This window comes from Scardinius erythrophthalmus, assembly GCF_964197995.2.
Source record: "Scardinius erythrophthalmus genome assembly, chromosome: 21".
Lineage (NCBI taxonomy): Eukaryota > Metazoa > Chordata > Actinopteri > Cypriniformes > Leuciscidae > Scardinius > Scardinius erythrophthalmus.
In genome coordinates, this window is record NC_138241.1 from 23,469,467 (window position 1) to 23,494,683 (window position 25,217).

Consider the following 25,217-nt stretch of genomic DNA (forward strand, 5'->3'; position numbering starts at 1 on the left):
TTATCACAGCATTAATAAACACGCATGCATATATAACATCAGTACATGTATAATGTATCTAACTTATACACAATGGAAGTGTCCGTTCAGTTTATACTGCATGCACACATATTGTTTGCAAGTTGTGTAAGTTAGGTCACTTTCCGGTTGGTATTTCTGTCCCAAAACTATTGACACCAGACTTTCCAGATATGCGGTGGCTTTAGCCGTGCTGTCATTATTAAGTTTCAGACATGATGACAAATGTGTCGTAGGTTTTTCAGATAACGTTAATGGCTAGTAAGATAAGATGATAGTATACTAGTGTGCAAGCGTTGTCATGTCAGCTCACATCTGGATTATTGGTTATTATTGTTTTTATTTACATAATGAATGGTAAATGTAGTATTTGCGCTTAATAATTACATTTAGGTTTATTTTATATGCTTGGCGCCTAAATATTTTAAGCCTAAAAGCGTAAACGGGACAACGAAAGCTCCTCCTGTCTCGGCCAATCAGTCGATGCCGCTGTTTTCGGTCAGCCAATCAGCAGCGAGGTGCTCTTGCGCCTGAGTACTAACTTTGCAGAGCGCTGTCTGGCTGTCATTAAACTCCAGTGAGCATCACCTCAAGCATTCTCATGCCTACAGCCAGGTAGGGCTAAACATGTATTCAGCTATTTGAGGATTTTTATACATTTTCTAATCTTGTCATTCCATAATTTAAACAAAAATGTATTTTTTTACACTCAAATAACGTGCGTTTTGAAGAGAATTTTGTGTTTTGTATGTTTTGGCAAATGGAAGCTCATAAAATGTGTTATCTTGTTTCCTTTCTGCATAGTTTGCTTATTTACTTTGTTGCTGAGGTTGCTGTTTTTAGCTCTTTTAGCAGTACAGAAATGTAGTCACTATAGAGATTATTTTATTCACTTAAACTTCTTTTTACGTTGAATAGCACCCCCTAAACATCTGTTTTAGAGCACACCAAGCTTCACAAACTCCCACACTGACACATCTGTGCTTATTCACAAGTTTCTCATAACTTGTACTTAATTGTATTTCTTTGAATGTAGGAGCGCTAATGGAGATCATTTAGAAGAATTTTGTTGCTTGTTCATTCATGTTAGAAAATGTATGTCTCTTTGTTTCTAGTATTTGTAAGTGCTCCCTTGTTTCTTTACATTTAATAATATAGAATAATATATCATCTTTTATCATTACACATTGCAAAATTAGTAATTTTATCAGGTCTGTCAACATTAGATTAGAGGCAATGTTTTAATCTTAGGGTCTCCTCCACCACATGTCTCATCCAGGGTGAATGAACGGTCAGTCACTCACTCAGCCACGTGCTTGAATGCTTGGTTTGTTGGATGTAGTGACTGTCTAATGCTCTCTTAAATGTTTTAGTCCCTATTTTAAATCATTTATGACATGATTTTCTGTCTGGTAAAAAAAAAATACCTAGTAATTTTGCAACTCAAACATCACCATGCTTGACAAAACTAAACAAAACATCATCCTGCTTGAAGCTCAAATATGGATTTCTTGAGAACTTTTTTTTTTTTTTTTAATTATGTAATGTTCTGCAGTTTATGCTTGACTGAATCTTCCATGTTTTCGTACTGAATTTCTGTTGGGTTCAGTTTTACCCCTCAAGAGAAAAATACTTGAGTTATGCACATTTTTTGAATTTTTGGTGAAAAGGCTGAAAGTGAATCATAAAAGCCCTAGGCTATGTTTTTAGTGTAACTATGCTTGCGTCTGTTGTCAGGATAACTCGATTGTTTTCTTAATGTTTTAACTGGAGACACATGTCTTTCTTTTGCAGTCAAAATGCCCTTTTCGGGATGGGAAACCCCCTGCTTGACATCTGCGCTGTGGTGGACAAAGACTTTCTAGACAAGTAAGTCACATGGTTCTTTAAAATCAATTTGGATTTGAATCTGTTTGATAACATGGCTAGACACTGCTGTACATTTGCATTGTTGTCTTGTTTTTGCTTTTAATAAAGATGTCACCCGGTGGTTAATCTTTGGTCAGCCCAAGTTAGAATTGAACAGACGTTGGAAGTCAAGTAGCTTTTGGGTTCATAGTAGGTTTAATTTCTTTGCAAAAAAGAAATAAAAATCCTAGTGTTTATTAGGCCAAGTTTCCTTGTTCTTTAAGACTCTGCGCCTGAGAGGAAATCTCCTGTTTGACACATTCCAATAGTCATAAAACAGTACCCCTCTGCCCACTCACCCCCTCCATTACATAACCTCAAACACATCTTGCCATTAATGTCCTTGCCTTACCATGACCGTGAGGTGGCCCACTTAGAGAGGTTTTACTAAGCAGATGTTTTCAGTAGTGAGCAACTGAATTTGACCTTTCATCACCATTTAAAATGTGCAGGTTCAACTGGTTTAATCTGTTTTGTATTGTGCAATATAGAGCTGCAAGATTAATTGTTAAAAGATCACGATCTCGATTCAAACATCCACTCAATATCATTCTTAAATCAAACGACAACGCTGGTTTGGATATACTGTAAACACTAATGTCTACGGCATCACCTTCTGAAAGTAATGAGGAGTTCACACTGCACGATTTTCAAACTAGTCGGGTCACTGTTGGTAACATTCAGTTGCTGCTGTGTTCACTGCACGATGGATCGGCGAAAGGAGGTTTCACACTGCATGACTTTACAAAAGAAAGAATTGCCGACAACTTCTGTCTGGTCTGCAAACTAAGTGTTTACACACGCGAGAAGTGATAGGAAAGAAGAAGTGAGAAGGAAATAACGCAAGTTCTCAGGCGTGACTGAAATTGTTATTAAACTGATAGCCCGCAAGAAGCTTGCGATCCAAATTGCCTGTGTGCTGATTTGCAGCGAAAAGGAGAAAAAAAACTGATTATAAAGGAGGAAATGGTTGGGGAGACGAGGGGAGCAAGGATTGTGTGTTCTGCAAAGAGAGTTGGGGGTAAATAAATAATTTTGCAATAAAGTGCTGCTGCTGCTGGTTAAGCAAATGTTTGTGCTTTGTTTCTGTTTTATGTAGCTGTAAATATATCTATTAAAATACTGATATTCTGGTCTATAACTCCTCCCGCTGCCCTGTGTCTTGCTCTCTCATTGGCTGCAGGTCATCGCGATGTAGTTTTCAGTCAAAACACATTCACTCAGCAGGATTTTGAATCGTTCGTTGAATTCTCTCAGATCGCGTCTTTGATAATTCACATTGTGTGATTGTCACTCATGTGAAAAAGATTTGCCTATGATTTCGGGTATTTGCTGGCGATCTCCCAAAACCTGTCAGCGAGCAAAAATCGGCTTTAAAATCTTTCAGTGTGAACTCGGCATAACTTGGTGCTTCAAATAACAATTGTATCGAATACATCGTTACACCACCAGGTGGTGACAAGTGACTGTTAAAATGTATTTGTCATTGAATCATTCTGGATATCTGTTCAAAAACGCTGATCCATCCACTTTGTCCTAGTATCTATTTATTTGGCTTAGTTGTCTGTTCAGAATCATGGAAGAATCATGATCTCTGTTTGAAACAAAAATAAACCTCAATTTAACAAGATCCGTGCAATACTACATTATGCGAAAAAGGTATGAGGCGCTCAAATTTAAATTCTCATATGCTGGATGTTATATAATTTACCTAGACATACATTTGTCTATAAATATAGAGGTTCCTTAAATGGTCAAACTACAGCTCGTTGTATCTTAACTGGCAACACTTTTGCAAACAGGTTGGGTAATAATCTTAAAACTGCTGTTTCAGGCAGAACAGCTGGACCTGTGGCAGACTTTGTCTGTAATGATTTCCATTCGATTTATTCCAAGTGTAGAGCAGTTTGTTTAGTTGCATGACCTGATGTTTGCAGGGCAGAGTCAAAGAATAGATGACTAAGATGCATTAAGAGAGATCAGTAAGCTGCCTTTTTAATGATTAGAAATTGGCCCAGCACATGATTGACCAAACACCAAATATAAAAAAGACTTTCAAGGCAATAGAAAATTGTTTTAGTGACTTGAGCAATTTGATTGGTCTATGAGAAACTGAAATAAAATTGCTCCATCAGGACAACTAAATCTCAGTAATGCCACTTGGTCACTTATGTTCTCTTAAATATATATTTTGCTGTCAAATTAATGTTTGACTATCTGGTTAATTTGTCAACCTTTCTTTTCATTTGTGAGAAAATCACTACCAAGATCCCAGCACTAGTTTATATGCCTACCCTACCCTTCAAAAGTTAAAGGTCTGTAAGATTTTGAAAATGTTTTTAAAAGAAATCTTGTATGCTCACCGAGGCTGCATTTATTTGATCAAAAATAGAGTAACAGCAGTAAGACTGAAATATTATTACAATTTAAGATAACTGTTTTAGATTTTAAAATGTCATTTATTCCTGTGATGGCAAAGCTGAAATTTCAGCATCAATTACTCCCGTCTTCAGTGTCACATGATCCATCAGAAATATATGAAAATATGCTGATTTAGTGCTCATTAAACTTTTCTTATCATCAATGTTGAAAACAGTTGTGCTGCTTAATATTTGTTTTGTGAAAACCATGATTCATTCATTCACAATTCATTCAGGATACAGGATTCATCTTTGATGAATAGAAAGGTCAAAAACGGCATTTATTTGAAGTAGAAATCTTTTGTAACTTTGTAAAAGCATTTACTTGTAAAAATCATCTTTGATCCACTTCATGAGTCCTTGCTAATTAAAAGCATTAATTTCTTAAAGAAGAAAATCTTAGCCCAGCTTTTGAACGGTAGTGTAAGTCATACTCAAGTCTTTTTTTTTTTTTTAATACTCTTGGGTAAATGAAGGCTCTCTGGGACAAGTCCTTCCTTGTCATGTGATCTCAATAAGGCCTCCAGTAGTTGTGATGAGTCAGCCGCGTTTCCACTGTTGGGCCAGTGCGAGGCAGGGCTTTAAACGGGCCGTGCCGAGCTAATAGCCTTGGGCCTGTGTTTCCACTGTCGGGCCAGAAGCTCCACAGCGCTTCACTAAAACACGCCCGTAACACACCTCTCTGGAACAACGTCACACTAACCTATCATTTCACCAACAAATGGAAGTTTTATCAGAAAACTAATCAGAAATCACTGGAAACAGCGTTGAAAACAAACATGATAAAAGCGGCCGTTTGCTGGCATTTTTGTTGTTTACTTGAATATTTAAAACCCAAGCATCGATGTTTTACCACAGGTTTACAATAAAAAGTGATACATTGATCATAATGAATTAATTTATGTCAAAACTGCACATTAGTCACTCAGAAATAAATTATCGTTAGGTCTATTTCACAAAAGAAAGAGGACACAATTACTTCTTCAGTCGCGTCTGTTTCTGTTTATCTGGTAGTTACACACTGTAAAAAATGTTACTGCTATTTACTTTAAAAAAATTATGGTAACAATATTACACATACTATTTTTGAGTAGTTAAGCTTGATTTCATTCATGGAAATCTACCTGAATAAATCATGTAAAATGCCCTAATTTATTTAGACATAATGAATTAATTTTTTTTAGTGAAACGTGCTTTTTTATTTTAAGTATTTTTTATTCTCAAAATTGTGTGAAGTCAAGTGAATGGATATGACCTGTTTATATTTAACTATGAGATATATTGTTTTATAATAAGACTGTATGCTGCTAGGACAGCACAGAATCAAACATGTTACTGCACTATCATTAGCAAAGTTAATGATACATGTATAAAACAACATGCTTCAGAATATTTAAAATTGCAGTTATTCACAACCTAACCATAAGCCCGACTCTTCTGCACAATGATCAACACTTTAACATAATAGAAACTCTTTCAAATGTCAAACATACCTGAACATTAAACATTAACAGATGTTTCCCTTTACTCGAAAACACATGAAATAACACTTTATTTCAAGATTTACTCTCCATTTCCAGCCATGTGCAAAGCATGCTGGGAACAAACAATGGTGTCTCTAAATAAAACCGCATAAATGAGCTAATTCTCTTAAAATAACTAGGTAGCCCCTTTTCCTTAATTTTATGAGGTTTATCAGTTCCTCAATTCAAGCCTTAAAATTGTGTATGTTTCCTTACAAAAATTAGGAAAATGCATCTCTTGGTGTTATTAGTGAAATGTTCTCAATATTTTTAACAAAAACTGAGCCACAATTTTATTAATAAAATATACATAATATTTTTAATGATCACCTACATTTTTTTAATGAAAATTACAAGACTCATGATTCATTTTTTACAGTGCTGGGCATATTTACATCACATTTAGAAAGAATGATAATTTCTACAAAATATATGCCACCAAAAATACAACCTGAGGAGCACTCTCTCGACTCCCACACAGATATTTTTCAGTCAGAGAAACAGAGGAAGCTCCCGAAAAAAAAGTTGCTTTATTTTATGAGAGTCTGGTATATAGAGACGAGACGTAGGCTACTGACAGATAAAATAAAAACATGACTGTGATAGCCTTTATGATTGGTCTGATTTCTTCAAGCGTTCACTGTTTTTTTACTATGCGTATCTTCAGGCGTTAACTATGGTAATGGTTAGCGTGCATAGTCTTTTGCATCACAAACAGAAGGCATTCAATTTCAAACATGAACGCAAGTTAAATTATTTTAAGTCTTTAATGCTAACAGAATCATCCGGCGCTGCCGTCTCACGACTCAGGTGAACTCCGCCTCTGTTCGTAACCACTCCTCTAGCCCGAGCTGGCAACATGGCCCAAGGTATTCGACGGGCCAGAAATCCTGGCCGTTGGCCCTGAGTAAGCCCTGATCAAGCCCCGGAAGTGACAGTGGAAACGCGACTGGCCCTGGCACGCACTAGCACGGCCCGGCCCTGGCCCGACAGTGGAAACGCGGCTAATGTCTTGTTCCATAATCCTTTTCAGATGTAAAATTGCACCTTAGATGAACTGTTTTGAACATTTGTACAAACACAGACTTCAGGGAGCCGTCAGATGATTTTCTTTTTTAAATGTACACCAAGTTCTATTTCTTCTATTACGAATGACTCATATTTGATCATGTTTTGTAAATGCAGTTCTTGGATGGAATCAGACACAGAGTTCAGTTTAAAATGAAGCAGGCACATAAATGGACTCAGTTAATGATGTTTTAAGTTGATGAGGTGATTATGGCTCAACAAAAGAAGCTTTATTTTGGCTTAGGCCTAAGGCCTTCACCTACAGGCTTCTTAGTAAAATAAGCTGTCACATGTGCTTGTCTTCATCTCATGGGCGGACAGATCTGGTCTGTGTAGATTGTTCAATGACGATATCTGTTTGAGAGTAAATTTCAAGATGTTTAGCTGTTCATTGTGAATAGTGAAAACAAAACATGACAAATTCAAAATGGGTCATATTTTGACCATAATGATATGCCACTAATGTCACTGAATGGAATTAAAATCAGAATTTTTAACCTCGAAAAATTAAAGCTATTTATTTTCCTGTTCTTGATGAGTAAATCTGCAGTTACAAAAATGCATTTTCTTTGTATGTCTCACAGGTATGGACTTAAGCCAAATGACCAGATTTTAGCAGAGGAGAAACACAAGGAAATGTAAGTGTCTTTTATCTCATATAAGTGTCTTTAGTGGGTCTCATTCACTTATAATTGCGTGGATTGTTTCGTATTTGTACGCACAGGAGAAATTCTTACAAAAAATCTCTGCCTAATTCACAACATGTTCGTGCGCACATGAATTTGTTCTTAACATTGTTCTGATGTTAGTGAATTTGGAGTATTCTAAATGAGTGAACCGTGTGCACGAGGTTAGTCATTTGCATAAAACACGCCCAACCCATCTCCATATAAGGGCTTTCCGCACACGCTTTCCTCAGCCTTTCGTTAATCTCGTCAAACTTGCCGCTGTTTGCAGATGCGCTCTTGTCTGATCCTCAAGCATTGCCATGTGTGCCATTCTCACCAGTTCAAACACAATAAACACCTTTTATACAGACCCATAACAGACTTCTCAGTAGCCAGCTGTACTACACACTCGTATCGTACTATATCTGCGTCATTCAGAGAAAACTCGCAGCTGAAGCTATAACGTAACTTATCTTACTCTTTAACTGGAGCCTATATGATGAAATTGTATTATTTATTAATTTTATCATATTTTATATATGGATTATATAATACAAGTAATGCAACATATTTAAATATAATTAAAGTCGTGTTAGGATGAAATATAACTTAACATGATTATATGGTTGTACAGAGTAAGTGCTTTTTGCATACGCGTGATTTCAGTTGTTCCTATATTTTTTCGTAAATTTAGAATCCATATTATTACAAAACTTTTGGTGAATAGTGATTTGCTCTTAAAATCGTCTGTACGCACATTTCACGCAAATTTGTGCAACCCAGTGGAATGAGACCCAGTGTTTGTTTTTGACATTTTGGTATGTTCAATGATATTGACGACTGATTATAGGCCATCATCCCTTCAAATGAAGTTTTTTTTTTTTTTACTTTTTACACCATGTGATGTGGAGTCTAGTGTTCATGAGAATAGCTTTCATACTGGCATGTAGCCTAATCTACTTCTCTAGAGTAATTCCTTATTTAGGACCATGCATGTGTTTAATTATTCTGTTCACATGCCTGTATACCAACATATGCTTCATCTTTAGAGGATGTGAGATCTCCTCAGGAGGGAAGTGCCTGTACAATGCATTACAAAGCACCACTGTAGTTTTGTTGCCATCTTGTGTATTGATGTTACACCATGTTGATTAGCTTCTGATCTAAATGATTGATTCTCTTTAATGCAAAGATTAGAAGGATGTTTAGCGCATTAGTAGGATACTGACAACTTTGAATAATGTTCAGACGGCTGGATTCATCTGATCCCACTTTCCTTGAACTAATCATGTGTGAAGGCTGCTATTTGATGAGCCTGAAATTGTACTCTTTGGACTCAGCAGTGTCCCATAATGATTAGACCCTCATAGATAGTGATTCAGTATGTGATTTTCAGAATGAGAAACTTGCAGTAGCTTTAGGGCAACAGGCACTTTTGTCTGAACATCTTGATGTCATAGTTGCATCCTAAAAGACTGATTTGCACCATTCTGCTGCACAATCCAGCTCAGATCTGCACTTGATTCCGCTGCCATTTCTGAGTGGCTAGAGTGCTTTTACTTGATAGAGAGAGTATGTCCTGCTTTTGGTAATGATCTTAAGAGTCAGCTTAAAAGCCTTAAGAAGTAGAACGGATGTATTGTTTACTGCAAGTAATTGCATGCAATTTGTGATATATTTAACTTGTTTTCCTTCAGTGTAGCTAGTTTTGAGAACTTCATTTTTACCCAGTATACTCCTCCTCAGTCATCTAAGTTTGGAAATTGTTGATGTCCAATTATGTTTGGTCAGAAGGCGGCAAGTGGATGCTGGAATGAACAGAGCTTAAACGTAGCCTAATAAGCCTAAAAGTAGGCTTATTGCTATTACAAAAGTAGAACATTTCATTGATTAATTCAGCCTGACACATCCTCATACAATGCTAACATTTATTGTTGGAGTTTTAAAGGCAAAAAAGACAGAAAATTCTGTAATTTACTCTACCTTATGTCGTTTCAAACCAGTATGGCTGGATGTCTTCTGTGGAAAACAAGGACATTTTGACTTTTTGGAGCTTCACCGCTCTTAGCCACTGTATACAGTTGTTCATTGGAAAAATGCAGTTTTGAGATGCTTTAACATTTCTTGTGCTCCACAAAAGAAAGCTGGTTACGGTTACATTAGTTAATGCACTAAGTATCATGAACTGACAATGAGCAGGATTTTTTATGCCATTTATTAACTATTAAAATTAAAATGAATTATATTTAATTATATAATTAATTTATTGTAATTAATATTAGTTATTTATTAATTAACTGAAATACAAATGTGTATTATCTATGTAGAATTATGTGAAGAAATTAGCATTAACCAAGATTAATAAATATCTTACTGTAAAGCCGAGTGTCACCATAATGTCATAAGTCGTATGAGAACAACATAAGGGTTAATAACATATATTTTTTTCTTATCCACCATTTGTTTATGATGTGTATCTATGGTAACTATTATATAAATGTTAAACATAAACAAGGAGCACATGATGACTTACATTTTAGTTTTTTTGCTTAATGTTTTTTTTCTCCAAAACACTATGGTCATATTAGGAAATGTTTGGCTGTCCAAATCAGACCCTGTTTGTGTGTAACAAGTTCTCAGAAATGCTTTCCAAAGGTTGTAGGGTTGTTTTTGTTTGGATTCATAGATTTGAGTGTTTAAGTCGAGATTGAGCTGAAAGACATGGGTCAGACGGAGACCTTTTGCCCCTCTATTGGTTTACTCAGCTGTGCTGTGCTCTTCCTCTCTCTGTGTGCAAACCTCAACAATGCATCACTTCAGCATGCACAATGTAAAACATATGATCACGCGATTGCCGTTCATCACTCTTGAAACGATATTAAATATTGTCCGTAACTCATTGGGCTGTTCCTTCCTGGCTTATGCCTGTGAGATATTAAGTTTGCTAATGATTATCTCTTGTGGGCCAGTAACTTTCAACCATGCTAAATGATTGATTTGGTCATGAAATGTTGCTTTGCTGTCTTGAGATTCCTAATGTAGGTTGCTTGAGGTGATTCTGGAGGGAGCTAAAGCACTTCTCACCGAGTATTATGTTTGAAGCTGTAGGCCTCTCTTCATTGGCCTTGAATGAAGAGAAATGAATGTGGCTCATCACTGAGAGAAAGCAAGGACCACCCGACACCCCACTGTGTTTAAAGAATTCAAAGATGCTTAAAGGGTTAGTTCACCCAAAAACGAAAATTCTGTCAGTAATTACTCACCCTCATGTTGTTCCAACCCCGTAAGACTTTCGTTCATCTTCAGAACACAAATTAAGATATTTTTGATGAAATCTGAGAGCTGGATCACTCCTCCTGCAGGCTTATGGACACTATAACTTGCTGGCCCAGAAAATGTATTAAAGACATTAATCTAGTCCAAGTGACTCCAGTGGCTCAATCTTAAGTTTATAAAGCGACGAGAATACTTTTTGTGCGCAAAAACAAACAAAAATAATGACTTTATTCCACTTTTCATTTCCTTCTCTCTGGACCTCAAGTTTTTTTTTACGTAGTGTAATAGCGTAGCGCGTCTGTTTCACGTCACCACGTATCTCACATGACCAGAGTTGCCCAATAGTGAGCCTACGTGGTGACGTGCAACAGACGCGCTACGCTTAAACACTATGTAAAAAAACTCGAGGTCCAGAGAGAAGGAAATGAAAAGTTGAATAAAGTCGTTATTTTTGTTTGTTTTTGCGCACAATAAGTATTCTCGTCGCTTTATAAACTTAAGATTGAGCCACTGGAGTCACTTGGACTATATTAACAATGTCTTTAATACATTTTCTGGGCCAGCAAGTTAACGTGTCCATAAGCCTGCAGGAGGAGTGATCCAGCACTCAGATTTCATCAAAAATATCTTAATTTGTGTTCCGAAGATAAACGAAAGTCTTACGCGGTTGGAACAACATGAGGGTGAGGAATTACTGACAGAATTTTCATTTTTGGGTGAACTAACCCTTTAAAATGGTCCAAGCCGACTCAAAAAAACACAAAAGTTAGAAAAGACCTGTAATCTATCTAAACCAGTGCGGAGGCGTATATCAACCACTAAACCTTCAAGGATTTGATCCAAAGCGCCTATTGTTGTGGCTGCTCTGAATGTCACTTCTTTCTATGACCTTAACAGTCGATTCATTGCGCTGTGTTTTTTCACCACTTGCATGTATTTCTTGCACAGTATGTACAACAATGATTTTTTATTTATTTATTTGCGACTGCTTCAGGTTGAAATGGTCTGATTTGGTGACTCTGCACAGTTTTTTATTGTCCTTATCAGAGATGTTGGCCTGACTGACACTAAGGCAAACAGCCAGCGAGGAACATGTGGAGAGGCCAGACATGCTCTTCATTAATCACGACACTTGATAAACCTTCTATATATGATTCGCCTGCGCATTTAAAGCATATTTAACTTGATCTCAAAACCTCTGTCCAGTTGTTTTTCTTTGACCCACACTAAGATCAATATTGTAATCTTTTTTGTTGATTGTAGAACTGTTCAGATTTTTGCATGACCGTTTCCTTTATTTTTACATTTAGATTACCTTTGCTTTCATATAACAAAAAAGTAGCAATTTATTGACACTGTTCAATGAAAATTTTCATAGCAAATCATAAAATTAATATCCATATTTCTTTCTGTACATGTTGTAATGCCTAAATAAATACACATGTGCATGCTGTCACCGTTTTCACAGATTTACGTTTACACAGAGATGATAACGGTATCGCTTTCACAACCCTTTTTCAAAAACTTGCACTTTGAAACCCAATTCAAAGTGTGCGTTCTCAGGCCACCAAAACACCGTTGTCGTTTCAATGAATGACCAGAACGAATGAAAAGTTTTCTGTTTTCAGTTGAATATACAGTGCGTGCAGAATTATTAGGCACGTTGGTTTTCTGATCATATTTTATTCCCAGGAACATTTTGCCAATTCCAAACCATATTAAACTTAATAACTACTATTAATTTTGTATTTAATAATTTATAAGTGATATATAATTGTTAATGAAGGCTGGAAATGAAAAATGTCTTATTTTCAGGTGTGCAAGTTTTCTATTACAGCTAAAATAAGCCAAAAAAGAGAACGTAAAAATACGTTTTGTGAGTTTATTTTTAGTCCATCTCCTACCCTGAAGTCCGTTTTGCAGAGATGGACTAAAAATAAACTCCCAAAACGTATTAAAACGTATTCTAGAAGATGAATTCTTCAAACAGTGGTAGAAGAGGATGTGGTGCTGGTCCTTCAAGAGTCACTCTCAATCTGTCTCTCTATAAAGCCTATAAAAAAACAGTCTTCATGTATTTCACAACACTTCAGCTTGTGATTCTTATTAAGAGGGGGTCATTTTTTAGGATTCTTTACCTAACCTAAGTCTCTGAGACCCTGACAGCTTGCACTTCTGGAGACTCCAGGTAGGTTGCAGTTCTGGAAAATGGTGGCGCTGGAGACTTAAGGGTTCCTGATGGTTTCACACTTAATTCTTCACCATAATTCTTCATTCTTTTGCAGTTAACGTGTCTTTTCTTCTCCACCTGTTTTTGTCTGACCCTGCTGACCCAATGAGCATTTCACTGTCCAATGGTCATGCCTTATCTGCAATCTCTAGTATTGCATTAGTATTGCATTCTTCTCATGGGGATTTAATAATGTTTGACTTTTCAGTCTTTGTTAAATCTCATTTTTGGCTTATGTTATCTGTAATAGAAAACTTGCCTAATAATTCTGCACACCTGAAAATAAGACATTTTTCATTTCCAGCCTTCATTAACAATTATATATCACTTATAAATGATTAAATACAAAATTAATAGTAGTTATTAAGATTAATATGGTTTGGAATTGGCAAAATGTTCCTGGGAATAAAATATGATCAGAAAATCAACGTGCCTAATAATTCTGCACGCCCTGTAAATAAATATAAAATAAATAGTTATTTTTTGTCTTGTCATTTTTTTATTATTATTGGCGTCAGCCGGAATGAGAATTCTAGTATAGAATTTTAAAAATATGCATCCCTAATTGTAGGGATAAATCTTGCTTTTGTTTCTACTGCTTGGTCAGAAATAAGGCACTTTATTTTGTGAATATACTAGTCAGAGTTTAAGGGCTTGCAGTGCGTTGTGCCAAACATCGGCCTTTAGCCATGACTACAATTCACAGTATTGCACAAGCTCTCAGTCAAGAGCTTACTGCTGAAATATTGCATTGCATAATGCTGTTCATTTACATTCTGGGTCATTTGGACTGAACAGCGCTTGAGTTTTTTACCACAGACGGATGCTCTGACATTTTGCTGAAGACAGCCTGGGCATAAGTTGGCATTCATCGGCCCCTGTGTGATTTCCAAGGCCCTGAGGCAGCAGAGCGTAATCACCGATCACTGTACTTCTGTTATGGCAGTCTTCAGACGGGGTTGGATGTTCATATGCAGTCGTTTATTTTCTATAGCCAGAGTATGGTGTGCATTTACTGACCTTTCCATCTGTTGGTTTTGTCTATGTTCATGGAATATATATATATACTATATGTATTAGTCAGAATACACTGCTAATTTAAAAAAAGCTTTTTAGTACGAGATTGTGTAGTTACCATTTACCAAGCAGGGGATAAGGGAATGAGCCATGCTTACCAGAAAAAAACTTGATCACTGCATAAACCAGGAGGTTTAAACTCACACTGCCATCTTGTGACAAAGATAGACTTTCTTTATAGTTACTTTTTTTTAATTTTTTTATATATTTTTTTTATTTATTTTAGTTAGCTTATCATTTTTTTTACCTGTGATGTTCAAATATCTGGACACAAAATGCTAGCTGTATATAGCTCTGTCAATATACACTTCTGTTGTGGTGACTTAAGGTGTGCCAGACATTGTTTTAAAGTATGGAGCAGCTGCCTGGGGTCTAGTGAACAGCAGGTGCAGTACCATTGGCAGCCAGCAGGTGGAGGCATACGCTCAGGCGTCGTATTACTTTTACACAGCATCATGCCGCAGGGTGGCTTTTGCTCGTGCACAACAGGAAGTCTTATCCGATTTCAGATTAGTTTTGTTTAGCAAGGGACGGACAATTGAGTTGCTTCCCAGGCTGAAAGGCAAAGCTTGACTTAAGTTATTTGTTTTGAAATTCTTGAATGGAGTCAATTGTATATATTAAAACAATTATTGAGAACACATCACTTTGATTTCATAAATGCCCTGACAATCTCAGAACACACTGGCTCTGATCCGTGTCCTTTTGTTCTGTGGATTGTCCTAGCGCTGTGCAGCCCGTGGGCAATCTGCCTCCCCCCGGAGAGAGCTGAGTCTGACTGTTTCCTGTGTCTCAGATGGAGCTGGTTTTGATGAGTGCGCTGTTCTTTATTTGAGAGCGGGCAGGAAAAAGAGCTGTTGCACACTGAAAGCTAAATTGCAGGTGCACAGAGGATTGGGGGAAATAGTATTTTTGAGGGGGACAAACTGTTTGCAAATTGCGCACGCTTGCAGTATGAACATTTACTCAGCAGCGTTTGGGGCAAAAAGCTTTGTCAACATTAAAGAAGGGGAAAAAATAGATTGGCAGGGATGCTTAACTCTTAGAGTTGGAGGAGACCGCTACAATTAATCATCGGAACTGCGTTCCTGACACTTCTGTCGAGAGCTATACGCTCGGATAAAAAATACTGTTCACTTAAATGAGCCACAAACCTGCACTGTATGTCCCTGTTAGTTTATCCCTGTGTGAGCCGTCCTTACTCTGCCTTCCCATTGGCAGACACGCATCAGTGCTCGTCCAGCTTTGGCTGGAAGCACGAATAAAGCGCCACACCTCGGGATCGTGTTCCAGGGGTCAGGCCGGTGACCTTACCTCAACCTTAGAGAAAAAGCAGGAGGGTTAAAGCAGGTGGTTTGTCTACAGGATCCAGAATCTTGTCCGACTTGGAATCAATGGTCCCTTGTGGCTCCAACTCCAACTCTGGCTCCTGCCTGATTCATTTCCCATCAGCCGTCCCTTCGCAGCCAGTCCTCTAAGTGATTTCCCCTAATGGCTCGATGTCCGAGCGGTAACCTCTTAACTCTCAGCTCTGCATCCACTTCTGCCCAGTCGCTGCTCGAATCATCTTGAGGAAGGAGAGAGAGGATATCGTCTGTCACTCTCTCTCTCCCGCTCTTTCTTCTCAGTCTTCATCATCGTTGCAGCTCTGCTGTACGTTATGACTGTTTAGATTTATGTGCTGTGAATTACGGCGGCAGTAAGCTGACTGCCAGGAAAACTCCAGACCGTACACTGCGGCCCAGCGTAGAAACGCAACATTGGCTTTTATGGCCACTATGGGATTTTCCATTGGTCTTTGCCCTCTCAGGTGGGAACATAGATCTTTTTCTGCTGAGATGCATTAGGCGGGTTGTAGCCAAGTGTTACAGGGAGTCAGGTAGTGTGTTTTTTTTTTGTTTTTTTAAGTCTGTTTGTTCTCCAGTCAAAGCTGGAAGGTCTCTAATTGCTAAGCTGTGGGCCGCCATGGAGCCCAGCCAGGCCGTCTGTTTTCCTGCTGCACTAAATGCTGGCCTGATGGCAGTGGGCTGGTCCCGCTCCACGCTCTCCTTACAAGCATGCGTGCCTGCCATGTTTACGACAGCATTCAGATGCTGTTCCTTCTTCACTCCTGGTTAAGTGTTTGGTTCTGTACACTGAGCTGTCAGGTTTTGAACGGCCACAAACCCCAGCTTTGACTTTAATCATCTCGAATCACTCTATAAAACTGACCTCAGACCTGCTCCCTAGCACCTCATTACCAACAGAGCTGAATGATTATTTGCACTCTATTGCCCCCTAGTCCTGGCTGGCTTGTAGTTTTGCTGAAACGCACTGTGTGTGTCCTCCTGCAGGTGGAGCTGTAACTCACAGCGCTCTTGAGCGTCAGCCAGCTATCATCATGGAAAATATGCTGGGTGTGTAATGAAGTATTGTGCCGGGTGTGTTGTAGAGGAATAAGTTTTTCCTAATGTGGTATTGTTGAACGATTCTTAAGATTTTAATAGCTGTGATGATGACTGTCATCTCCTGCAGTTTCGGCAAAACTATTCTAGATGATTATAAATGCTGTGTTTATAAATGTTATAATTTTATATAAAAATTGTTAACATGTTTAAATTATTATTATTAATTATAATTATTATCACAGTTTGATCAAATACATTTTTTCTATTATATATTCAATTTTATATAATGTTTAAAATATTATTATTATTATTATTATTATAATCACAAATAAATAGTTTGCTCAGATTAAAAACAAATCTTACATATGTCAGATAAAATATAATATTGTAATATTTCTATTTGTTTTTATGATTTATCACAAATACATTTTTTATATTTTAACGTTAAACAATTTTATATAAAAATGTTTATATTATTATTACAAATGAATAGTTTGTTCAGATTAAAATTCTGCCATTTATTCACCTTTATGCCAATCTCTTATGATTTATTTCAGAGATAGTATAATGTCTAAGCTTCACTTTTCAACATAGCACCATTCACATTTACTGTATTCTATCAAATTAAGTTTTTTTCCTTTCCTTCCACAAAGCTATCATACTTCAGAAGACTTGAAATATAGTACACAAGTCATTTGAATTACTTTGCTTTTCTTTTTTTTTTCTTTTTGTTTTTCACTATAAGCTTTTATTGTATGGAAGAGAGCAGCTTGAACATTCTTCAAAACTTCTCTTTTTGGGTTCCATGGACAAAATTAAGTCATATGTGTTTGGAATGACAAGGGGGTGAATAAATAACTGATTTTATATCTACTGTATTGTTCGGTCCTGTTTATTGTCTGATTTATTATCTTGGTTTTAGGGAGTTTTTATTAAGAAAAAACAAACAAACAATCAAAAAACACAGCCCATGTATTTTGCTAGGGGAAATCAGCAGTTTCAGCATTGGTTTTAGCCCAGCAGTTAAAAGTATTGTAGCCCAACTTGTAACCTAATTTAAACAGTTGGGCCATGTGTGTAATTACCCTCATTTATCTCTGACTGATTCACTGCCAAAAGTTTCTTAAATGAGCATACTTTTACAGAAACCAAGATCCTACAGCCATTTTGTGGGAGTAAATAGGACTAGAAAATTCTTCAATGCCTTTTTTCTTTATTACTGATGAAACACTGCTGTCATGCGTTTGTAGATGGTTCACATTAGGCTGTGTGGTGTTCTCCGCATGGATATGAATTATTGACATGGAACATCATAGCTCAACAGATCATCCCATGTGTCTCCTTAGAGATCAGCCAAGGGCAGTCTTTTTACTTCAGGTTTGAAGAGCAGAGGACTGTCTTTCTCACACCATCTGTCTGCTTTCAAACTCTCAGTCTAATTGAAACCTAGACTGCCACCACATACACATCCTCTCCGGGTAGACCAAGGGTCTAAGTCACAACGGTGTGCGAGGGGTCGTGCCTTCTGACCTCAGTAGCGCTACCTCAGGGCGATCTGGTAATGCGAGTCCTACTCAGCTTCAGGACTCAATTTTGTCTGTCTGAAAGGGCGACGATGATGTCATGTTTCCACCGAGCTTCGTCTGCACCTGTGCCGCTCATCAAAAAACGATTATTTCTGATTTGTACGTCTCATCGTTAATATTTGTAAAGTTAATGAGCAGATTCAGATTGATAGATTGCCAAGGAAACAGAACACAAGGACCGCGTCTGTGACATCACGGGATAATTAGACCCACGAGTGCGCACGAATCCGCAACTGCGCTGATTTGCATTTTAATATGTTGTTAGCATAGGTGAAGGTTTATCTCCTCTTGATTAGATTCCAGTGATGTAATTACAAAGCAGAGTTTTACTTCTCAGAAAGGGCACCGCGCATAAACATCAATATGATTACCAGTAATTGTTTCAAAACAAATAAGCGGTTGGGTAATCAGTCATCGGGCCGCCTCGGAATTGTTTTGGAAGACGGTGTCCTCTGCAGCACATCACATTCGGCTCATTTTAACATCTCAGTTTAAATTGGCTTTCCACTTGTCAGAGTAAAGAATATTTTAAAGATGAGTGGTGAAGGCTCAGAGGTAATCAGTGCTTTTAATGATCTTATTTGTGCGTGAGTGGCTCTGTAGACATTACTTGAGAGTCATTGAGAGAGCTGAGACACTGCATTTGAAAAGCTGTCCCCTGACAGCCAAATCCATCCATTTATAAAAGAGGAATTATTATTGACTCTGCTCCCCCCCCCCCCCCCCCCGCCCCTCTGGTTCTCTCTCTTTTTCTCTCTTTCCCACTCTCTCACTCTCCTTAAACAAGTGGAAAAATAACAGATTCAACCTTGGGAGAACAAGCACAGTGGAAGCTTAGAGAACAGAATAAGTAATGACACTGTCGTCTTGCAGGGACGTGGCTCACCGTGAAATGGGCTATTGATTTTAAACAGATAAACTGTGTTCTCTTTTGTGTTGAGAAATTACTGAACAATTTAATTAGGGCTGGAACAGCAATATTTATTACCATTTTTCGCACCCATCCGCTCCCTCCCCACTTTTTTTTTCCCATGAAGTCCTCAGTCTCCTTGTAAACTGCCAGAATAATTAAACAAACCATGTTGCAAAGCTTGGTGTTGCTGATTAGTGGCCTCACCCAAGAGAGGGAGAAATATATATCCATTGATCACACTTCTAATTCCTGAAGGTCTGGAAGAATTGCCGCACCAGATGACTCTGTTGAAACGAGGATTGACGGGCGCTTTTACATTCAGTGTCGTCCTGCATTGTTTGAGCGCATCCCAGTGCGTCTGTTAGCTGTTTGTCTAAATATAGCCTCCAGTGCCAATCAAATCGAAAACTGTCCTCTCGAGTGATTTCGACAGAGAATTCATGTGGAGCAAACGCTTGTCTTTCAGATCTTCCCTTAGTTTTGTAGAGTTTTTGAAGTCCTGATTTCTGTTGGCAAATGAGTATTGTACAAGATGTTACTGTGATCTGTAAATTCAATACATTTTTGTTAGTTTTGATTACATAGACCTTGAGTATGAATGTAAATATATCTTGTTTGTTCACAATGAAACTCCACAGAGTAAGACACCTTTTTTTTTTTTTTTTTTTTTTTTTTTCTGGATTTTGTTTTATGATTTAATACAAATTTATCAAAAACAGTGTCTAATTAAATTAATTAATAAAACTTTTACAATTTAATCAATCTTTTAAAATGTAGTCAAGTTAACATAACAATTAATTTGCAACAAAACATTGCGTTTTTATTTTTTGTCAAATAAGATGCTGCAAAACGACAATTGGTATAAATTAAAACGTGAAAAAATATCTTGGTTGTATGATATACATTTTTATATAAATATATAAAATAAAAAATGTAATATAAATAATTTTATAATTACTTTAAGAATATACAATAGTAATATATTTCTGTCATAATGTCTTCAAGTTAAACTGGGCTTTTTTTTGATGTTTTGTGGTTAAGATCTTTTAGTTCTAGTTTTAGCGTGTATTTTTGACGGTAGTTTCTCTCAAATGAAAAGCTTTTGAAGTGACTCACAGAAGCAGCTCTGGAGATGAAGTTCATGTGTTCATGTCCTCATATACTGAAAACCGTCAGTGAAGCCGAGGGTCACGTGTGTTTGAGTTTGTGTATCAGACGCAACTACGGCACTCATGCACAGAAACACGAAAAACACGCAGACTTATAGCAACATTCATTGACTTGCTGTTGTCGCATTTATTTCTGTTGTGTGATAGGCTGTTAATCCATGTCCTTTTTTTATTCAGAATCTCCTCATCGGCGGCAGGCGCTGCACTCATTTTCGCATGTGTTCTGATGTCACATGGCGATGACGCAACCGTACCCCACAGCAACGCAACTTGTAAAATTATTGGCTTTTGATTGTCACTCGTAGCACGCTACTTTATCAAGGCATATGCTGTTTATGATCCAGGTATGGCACACGCTTGAGGGTTGTTCATGCAACCAAATTTTTAATGTTTTTTCATGTCTATTTACATTTGAATGCATTTAAGATAAAATATTGAGCGTTACATCTGACATTTTTTCTGTTGTTATTGAAAAATGTATACCGTTGATAAATGCAGATACCATTTTAACGCCCAGGCACACATGTACAGTAGGGACCGTGTGAAGAAAGTGTGTATACTTGTGGATATCAAGTATGTGTGTGTGTGTGACACAATTGACATTAGTATTAGTATTATTTAAAAAAGCATTATGCTGATTGTTTTAAATGAGGTATAACACATCATACCACAGTACAGCTTTCCAACAGTATTTAATTAGTTGCTGTTGGATATTTATTTAAACGAACTTGCGTTGCAGCTCACACAGCCTTGTTTTTTTTGCAGACTGCAATTTATCAGTTGTACACATCAAAAGCTCTTTACCCAGGACGTCCTGACATTGATTGAGTAGCATCCCATGGGATAACTTTGTGTCAGATATAAAATACTAACTTGTTTCAGAGCACGTTTTATGGCGGTTAATGACGTCCTCTGGTTTCAGCGGCTCAGGATGGCCCATGACAGCTGTTTAGGGTGGAGAATGATATGTGTGTGCTCTCTGCTAAATGATTAAATGGTTAAAAGGCTCTTGATTGTAGCCGAGCCACGTGATCCCCTGGGCCCCTGCGAGGGGGGAAAGGTCCCGAGGCAGCTGCTGCTTTTGAGCAGGACTCCTTAAGCCCTCTGAGAGCAGGGCCCCTCGCCGTCTGTGCTCCAAGGTGCTGAAAAACAGTTATTCAAGCCCAAATCCTGTGAGCCCTTGTGTGTGTGTGTGTGCGTTCGATTCCAATCCGCTGGAGTCCCCTTGTGTGAAATAAACACCCAGTCTGCTCAGATTCCCCAATGTGGATGACTAGGAGCAGGTGTCCCACCAAGCTTTATTAAGTCCTCTCCATCTCTCTCCATTAACATGGTGAATGTGGTCCGGTGGGGAAGAGGCCCTCACAGGAGGCCGTAGACACTCTGTCTGTCTGCGATTCAGATGTAAAGGGCCATGTAGGCATGCACGTCAACCACTGCATTCCACATAAGGGCTGGCTTAACCGCACTGTTTCATGTCTTATGTAACCTTATTTGAATGGAGGGTTCTTATCGTCCTCTGCCCAGAGGAACCTCCCCTCCTCTTTCACCTCAACATGAGACCCATCTTTATTCTACATCAATCTTGCATGTTTTTCCTTTGCGGAGTTTAAGCAATCTTAAGTTTATAAAGCGACGAGAATACTTTTTGTGCGCAAAAAGTAAACAAAAATAACGACTTTATTCCACTATTCATTTCCTTCTCTCTAGGCCTCGAGCTATTGCACGTAGTGTTTTTGCGCAGCGCGTCTGTGTTGTATGTCACACGTAGGCTCACTATTGGCCGACTCTGGTCATGTGTGATGCGTGTGACCGTGACGTACAACACAGACGCGCTACACAAAAACACTACGTGAACTCACTCGAGGCCCAGAGAGAAGGAAATGAATAGTGGAATAAAGTCGTTATTTTTGTTTACTTTTTGCGCACAAAAAGTATTCTCGTCGCTTGATAAACTTAAGATTGAGCCACTGATGTCACATGGACTACTTTGATGATGTCTGTATTGCCTTTCTGGACATGGACAGTATGCCGTCCATTGACTTTCAATGGAGGAACAGAAAGCTCTCAGACTAAATCTAGAATATCTTAAACTGTGTTCCGAAGATGAACGGAGGTCTTACGGGCTTGGAACGACATGAGGGGTGAGTCATTAATGACATAATTTTCATTTTTGGGTGAACTAACCCTTTAACTCTTAGGGGTATTTCACATAAAAGGGGAGCAGCTGACTGTTTAAGAATCCCTGATTTATGGAAATAAATGACTACTTTGTCTTTTTAAGGTTAATTACATAGGTAGCATTTTTATGTATTTTATATACAGTAATTTTTTTTAATTTGTCAATTATAGTGTAATTAGAAACTGCTTTTCACAAATGATATTTGACTTAATTTTTGTCATGTCTCATTTCATATCAAGCATGCTTTTCAAGACTAACTTTGTTTAAACTTTTTTAAGGGCAAAATTTTAGGGTGTAGCCACACCACAATTTGTGTAAAAATGTGCAATTGCGAAAATTATTTCCACGCTAGAATTACTTTCCATTACTCTGTTTAGTTAATCATGTTTTTTTAAAACGTAATGATTCATATTTTATGATAGACTTTTTTAGATTAAAAATCTGGGCCTAGGCATGGTAAAAAGTTTCCAAGTGAGTATTAATGTGACTTTCACAAAAACAGAAATGTTCAAATCTTTTCATTTGAATACAAATCAACCCCTGGGACATTAAAGTGCTAGTAGTTTAAGAAACACCCATATATACTGTAGAACACAAGGCTTTCTACACCTTTCAAAGCTGTTACAGCTTTTTCAAAACTTATGACTATGTGAGGAGGCAGATCCCCTCCCTACTAGGTATGTGTTAAGAACACCCTCAGAGAAATGTGTAAAAGAAGGCGTAAATTTCCAAGCGTGTTATGATTAACACTGAGAGAGGGCAAGATGGTGGTCCCCCCTCCTGTGGAAAAAGTACTCGTGCAGGTTAGCGTTTAAGCTAGCATGCAGGCCAGGAACAGAGAATACTGATGGAGACATTAGTCAGGCTGCAGTTGGGGGTTTATTTTTAGAGGGTGGCATTTAAAGTCAGGACACTTGGTTCTGCCTGCCTGTTAATGACTCATCTGGGGAGAGAGAAAAAGAGAGAGAGAGAGAGGCCGCTGCCCAGCCACCGACAAAAGCTGCACTCTGCTCTGGATCGTCACGCACCAGCCCGCGGTGCTTGAGCTTCAATTTATACATCTCAGATTTGTTCTCTATAATTTAAACGCAAACTCTGCTAAGTTTCAAGCATTATCACACAAGTTCCATGCACTTTTTAAAGCAAATGTGACTGCATTAAATGTAAAAGTTGACTTGTTTTTTTTTTTGTCTCCAAAGTATACATTTCCTGTGTTAAATTAAAACCTTGAGTCAGTTTTGTGACAGACCTGTATAATTCACTTGTTTATTGAAAGGCTAACGATGACGTGAAACCATTTGACCACCTTGTTTCTATTTAAACGTGCAGCCCTGGCGAATGAATGGCTGCTTTGTGGCTTCGGTCAGTGAGATGCTTGTAAATTGTACATTTCCTCTCTGTTCCTGTGTTTATGTGGAATTTACATGACAGCTACATTAATAATGTCCCACGCTCTTGCCACCTGGTATGTGCATTTCCAAATAAATGAACCCATCTATTTCACTTCATAATTCAGATATGCTCGGCAGTCAAAAGTTTATCCAGACTTTTCACGACCACCCAACAGCAGGTTAAATTTGTTCCCTGCCATTAATCCTGACTGTGTCTGTGTGTGTGTGCATGTGTTTTTTTTTCTATAGCCTATATGTATAAGTGTCTGTATTCATGTATACGTGAGGACATGTGTTGGCTCACTCCTGATTCAGCCTCTGCAGAATTTGTTTGACAAAGAGAAGAAAACGCTTGCCATGATTTCAAATGGGAAAACAAGGCAGCTCTTTCTGAGGTCATGGTTGTATGTCAATAGTTCTAACAGATGCTATATAAATCTTTAATAGAACGCTCCGTGCTGTATAGACATGCACCTATGTGCATCCCAGTCCAGACGGTCTCTCTTGAGCACTTTTGGATGAATACAACATATCTGACATTCACTGCATTTACTTAACTAAAAAAATAACATTTCGGGATAATTTACACTGGATATTTTTGTTTTTTTTTGTCCAGTGAAACATAATAGGAGAACATATTTTAAATATTGTGTTCTGACTTATTCTGAATCTATTCAGTAGTTGTGTGTGAGGAACAGACTGATATTTAATTGATTCACTGAAAATGCTCATTCATGAGAGTTCACCAGAGAGGTAGGGTTGCCAAATCTATGAATTAATCATTCTTTTCGAGTTGTATCTTTTCAGTCAATCGTTTGGTTTGGTTCACAAAATGCATCCACTGCTAACAGATGATTAACAGTTCTCTGAAAGAGATTATTAGTGAATAGCTTTAATTTTAGTCTTTTTCTTTTCATTTTTAATGTTATTAAAGAATTGTATGCTCACCAAGGCTGCGTTTATTTGATAAAACAATTGATGTCCCACAAACCGTGAAGTTTTACAACGATTAACAGCCCATAATTAAATAAATGAATAATATTTTTAAATAACCAGCAACAGCATTTAATGCTTTGTAACCGGTTGCAGAGAGTACGTTTGAGCCGCGCAGCCATGGCAGCTCGTAAAAAACTGAATGCAGAATGCGAGTACCTGTTCTGAGCTCGCACTGCGCTTTTATTGCTCTGGGCAATAAACGGTCCATGCAGCGCAGCTCAAATGAGTAGCTCTGTCTTTGTTCCACGCCATTTGATGTTTCTCATATGCAACAGAAATGGCAGCTCTTATCAGTTGGGCAATGTGGTGGTAACTAACAAATTTAGTCACACTGACATGAAAAATTTCGCAAAATGCATAACTGCATAGTCTTCACTGTATAAATTAAATATAGATTAATCCTTA

At 37.7% G+C, this 25,217-nt stretch overlaps 1 protein-coding gene across 2 annotated transcripts in view; it reads left to right on the top strand.

The window, feature by feature from the left end:
- The window catches only part of adka (adenosine kinase a), a 160,166-nt gene that overhangs the window by 776 nt on the left and 134,173 nt on the right, over positions 1-25,217 (top strand). Inside the window, exons 2-3 of one of the 2 annotated variants that reach the window (XM_081351505.1) lie at positions 1,813-1,887; positions 7,522-7,575. In XM_081351505.1, coding sequence (XP_081207631.1) covers positions 1,813-1,887; positions 7,522-7,575 — 129 coding nt within the window. Of the gene's footprint in view, positions 1-1,812; positions 1,888-7,521; positions 7,576-21,824; positions 22,388-25,217 lie in introns of those variants that run through there. The other variant, XM_081351506.1, reaches the window with a different exon arrangement.